This window comes from Morone saxatilis, unplaced genomic scaffold, assembly GCF_004916995.1.
Source record: "Morone saxatilis isolate NCDOM2014 unplaced genomic scaffold, NCSU_SB_2.0 Contig16, whole genome shotgun sequence".
Classification (NCBI taxonomy): domain Eukaryota; kingdom Metazoa; phylum Chordata; class Actinopteri; family Moronidae; genus Morone; species Morone saxatilis.
This window is the reverse complement of record NW_023339718.1, coordinates 4,394,123-4,398,173: the sequence shown is the minus strand read 5'-3', so window position 1 is coordinate 4,398,173 and position 4,051 is coordinate 4,394,123. Positions and strand designations below refer to the sequence as shown.

At 34.8% G+C, this 4,051-nt stretch overlaps 1 protein-coding gene across 4 annotated transcripts in view; it reads right to left on the bottom strand.

The window, feature by feature from the left end:
- The window catches only part of ulk1a (unc-51 like autophagy activating kinase 1a), a 19,177-nt gene extending 18,215 nt beyond the window's left edge, over positions 1 to 962 (bottom strand). For all 4 annotated transcript variants that reach the window (XM_035658314.1, XM_035658316.1, XM_035658315.1 and 1 more), the window contains exons 1-3: positions 482 to 962; positions 313 to 405; positions 179 to 220 (exon numbers count right to left, since the gene is read on the bottom strand). In XM_035658314.1, coding sequence (XP_035514207.1) covers positions 179 to 220; positions 313 to 405; positions 482 to 571 — 225 coding nt within the window. In that variant the 5' untranslated portion in view covers positions 572 to 962. The remainder of the gene's footprint in view (positions 1 to 178; positions 221 to 312; positions 406 to 481) is intronic.
- Between the last annotated feature and the right edge of the window lie 3,089 nt (positions 963 to 4,051).

Sequence of the window (4,051 nt, the reverse complement as noted above, 5' to 3'; positions counted from 1 at the left end):
AAAATTAAATCTTCCCAAATGAAAACATAAACTACAAATTTCCAGTCATTCAGGTTTTTTGAGCTCGGTGTAAAACTACAACATCCAACAGCTGTGATCACATGAGCACAAAAGGTTCAGTGTTGCTGCAACATGTGTGTTTACTGAGTGTGTGTGTCTGTCTGTGAGGAAAACAAACCTGATAGTCAAGCAGGCGAACAATATTCTCATGTTTGAGCTCCTGGAACAGGTGGGAAAATATAGATTTTAGTTCAAAAAGATGCACAAATAGACATTAACACAGTTTAAAGAAGCATTAAAAAAACGTATTACCTTTAATATTTTGATTTCTTTACCAAGCAGAGCCTGAGATTTGGCCAAGTTCTTCTTGTTGATGCACTTCACAGCAACCTCCCAGTCTCGTTTCTGGAAAAGTTCAAATAAATGTAAACACAGCAGCCTTATCGATACTCAGATCCAGGTACATATCGATCTGTCTCACCTCTTTATGTCTGCCTTTGAAGACGACCGCGAAGGCACCGTGGCCAATCAGGTCCTTCCTGTTGAACTCAAACTTCCCGACAGACTCCATGTTAGAAATAAACTCAAATATTATAATTTATAAGTGTTCAAGAGGATCGATTCTCCAACCGTGAGGTCCCGCGACGCTTCCCTCGCGCCGGTAAATCCCATTTCATTCATGCACAACGCCGCCTTCGCACGTGGCAGGCGTCAAAACCGAGGTAAACACCGATGACAACATTGTTTCTGTCAACAAGACCAAAAAAGTTAAAAAAAACTGTGTAAAAACTAAATATTATTATTATTAACGAGCCTCCTTTAACGCGTCACGTCCAGCTGCGTCTCTGGAACCGGTAAAAGTGTTAAAAAAACTCACGTTAATGTTGTTTATCTGTTTGTTTTCACACACTGAGCTCACGTATTATTGTCTTCTTCACCTTTCTACGCTGCTGCTTATTCATATCTCAAGGTGCGCATGCGTAAACAGGGGCTGGCAGCTGTTTGGACGGTGGCGCGTTCAGGGTCACCTCGTAAACTCGTAATTCAGTGGCTCAATTTGGCTGGGATTTATTTTTAAATAGTGTTATGGTCAACTGTACCTTGGCTTTTGTTTTGTTTTTTGCTCTGGTTGCAAATAAATATAAGCTGCTACCATGTAGGGCGATTTCTGATATTTAATAATCACTTAATGACATACATACATCAGTAATAGCCTAATTTTACACATAATCCATGTTGATAAAGACACAAAAAAATAGAAATGGATGGCAAAAACAGCATATTGTCAGTATTTTAGTATTAGTATTGTCAGAGAGTCCCCAAGATTTAACAAGTTGTGTTTTTATGTGAGCTCATGTTATGGCAGCTGGTGTTTTTATTTTCTGCTAGTTTTGAACGCAACGTATGTTTTGCTCTTGTATGATCAAAAATATAATATTAAAACAGCAGGATAAGACAGGATAAATTGTATTAAATTGTGTCTTAAGATTTAAGATTTATGTACAACAAGTTGAACAAAGCTTGCAGAAATAATAAAAAACTAACAAGTGCCTGAATTGGACCAAAAAATGACATTAACTTATAGATACTGTATTATTCTTATCAAAAATATTGATAAAAAACGTACAACGAATACAACATATTGGTAAAAATCATTTAATAAAGACCACACGGATTTCTTGTCTTTAACATTTTTATAATAAAGATAATTGGAAGCACAAACAATAGTACCATAAAAGACGACAATCATTTAAGGCCATACAAGCACAGAAATACTGAAATATTTAACTTTAAAATCTGACATGAAAAGTGAGCGCAGAGTGACTTACAGTAAATCCTGTTTTTAGGAAACCTAATGTTGGTACAGTGTAAGATCAATGACATCTTAAAAATACGTCATCTCCCTCCATTCTCACAGTATGTTAAGAAAAAAAAAATAATGATCAAGTCCCTCTGTTGCAGAACATTACTTCATATTTTAGTGTACAAAAAAAATTAAAAAATGGATGAAAATGTAAAAAGAAATAAGACACACCGTAAAGCTTCACAGAATTGTGTCCAGAAACACAACCAGTATTCACTATTCCTCAGAAAAGCATAACATACCACAAATACACCATTCAATTCATTTTAAGGGAGAGAGAGAGAGAGAGAGAGAGAGAGAGAGAGAGAGAATAACACACAAACAGAGTTTTAACATACTGATTTGTTGAGTTGTGACACAGAAGACATGATACAGAACTCACGAAATAAATAAATACATTACATCTGAATTACATACGGGATCTAATTCACTGCTACACTGCTAGTTGTAGTGTTGCGCCATCCCCAAAAGTTGGATTAAAGCTGCATGAATCGGACGAATCTCAGAGAATTCATCCAGGTAAAATAAGCAAGTTGGGTTTTTTGTGATTTTAAACACTTTATTTAAGGGAAATATACTGTTTTCTTGGTCTTTTTCTATCCGAGTTTATGTACACTGTAAAACCTGACGAGTAGAAGTAACTCAAGTGTTTATTGTTAAGGTAACTTCAGGGTAAATTAAGTGAATTTGTACTAATTAACCCTTCAGTTAACTGAAGTTAGGTTTCTCCAAACTTATTTAAAATGTGTCAACAGAATTGATCTGATTAAAGTCACTTAAATGCATCTTTTTTATACAAATGTTAAGTTTAATTTACTCAGTTTACTTCCACTAAAGCATATTATTACATTACCTGTCAAAACAGCTGATGTACAAGTTATAATTAATTAATTATTAAAATGATAGCCAATTAATTTTCTGTTTCTTATATGTGACAAACATCAAATCTTTACACTTTGGGGGGATCATTAAGGATTATTTGGATGCATATTTGGGTTTATGATGATAAATAAACTGAATTATAAACTAAAATTGTAAAATCCTGAGCTATACAGCATTATAATGTTTATATTTATATAATTATATAAAGTCTACTTCAAGAAAATGAGTCAGTGGAACAAACTGGAATTAAATCACCTATATTTAAGTTCACTCAAAACAACTGAGTTGCTTCAACAATTCATTTTTGAGTTTAATTCATGTAGATTAATTTATATTAACTTAACTTAATTACATTTATGTGTTGTCAGGTTTTACAGTGTACCCAACCATACCCTGAAAATACTTATCTTAATTTTTAACATGTTAAAAGTGAATTTAATCAGATTTTTATTAAGTGAGAAAAATGACAGATCAAAACATTCCTCTTTGATTTAAAGGAAAAATTGATGACATTGAAAAATGAAATTTTAGGAAATAAGCTTATTTCCCTTCTTGCCAAATGTTAAATAAAAAAAAGAAGAAGATGGCTGACACCAGGGTTTGAAATACATCCCAGTAGCCGTTGGTTGTTAGCTAGAGTAGCTGTTGGAAAAGTTATCTTTCTATGTTGTGTAAATATGAAGCTGTAGCCAGCAGCAGATTACCTTAGCTTAGTTTAGCACAGATTCATTTCAGATTAAATAAATGAGAGATAACACAGTCGATTAAATGGGCTTCAGCTGGCCCGGATCAACCATATGGGCAGTCTGGACATGCGCCCAGGTGATGGGTGATGGCGTGCTATGCTATGTACCAAACTTGGCCATATTTTGGGGGAACTGCTGCTGCAAAACACTGAAAAAAACAAAGATAGAGAGCAGAAGTCGGGATTCAGGTATTTGCAGAATTTACAAAAAGGGAGAAATAATTAAGAATTTGTTTCCCCAAATGCAACAACTCATAAAACTCTGCTGGAAATTTGACTTCTTTCAGAAAATAGCTTCAGAAAATGCTTTAGAGGAGCTGGTAGGTGGATTTTTATCACCTTTGGACAGAGCCAGCCTAGCGGTTTCCAGTCTTTATGTTAAGATATCCTGACTGGCTGCTGGCTGTGGCCTTATGACTGATGTACAGGCTGTGGAGTGGTATCAATCTCCTCATCTAACTCTCAGCAAGACGGCAAGTAAAAGTATTTCCCCAAATGCCAAACTATTCCTTCGATAGTTAAAGTCCTTAAATGACTCTATTGAAACGTTGTTTGTACAC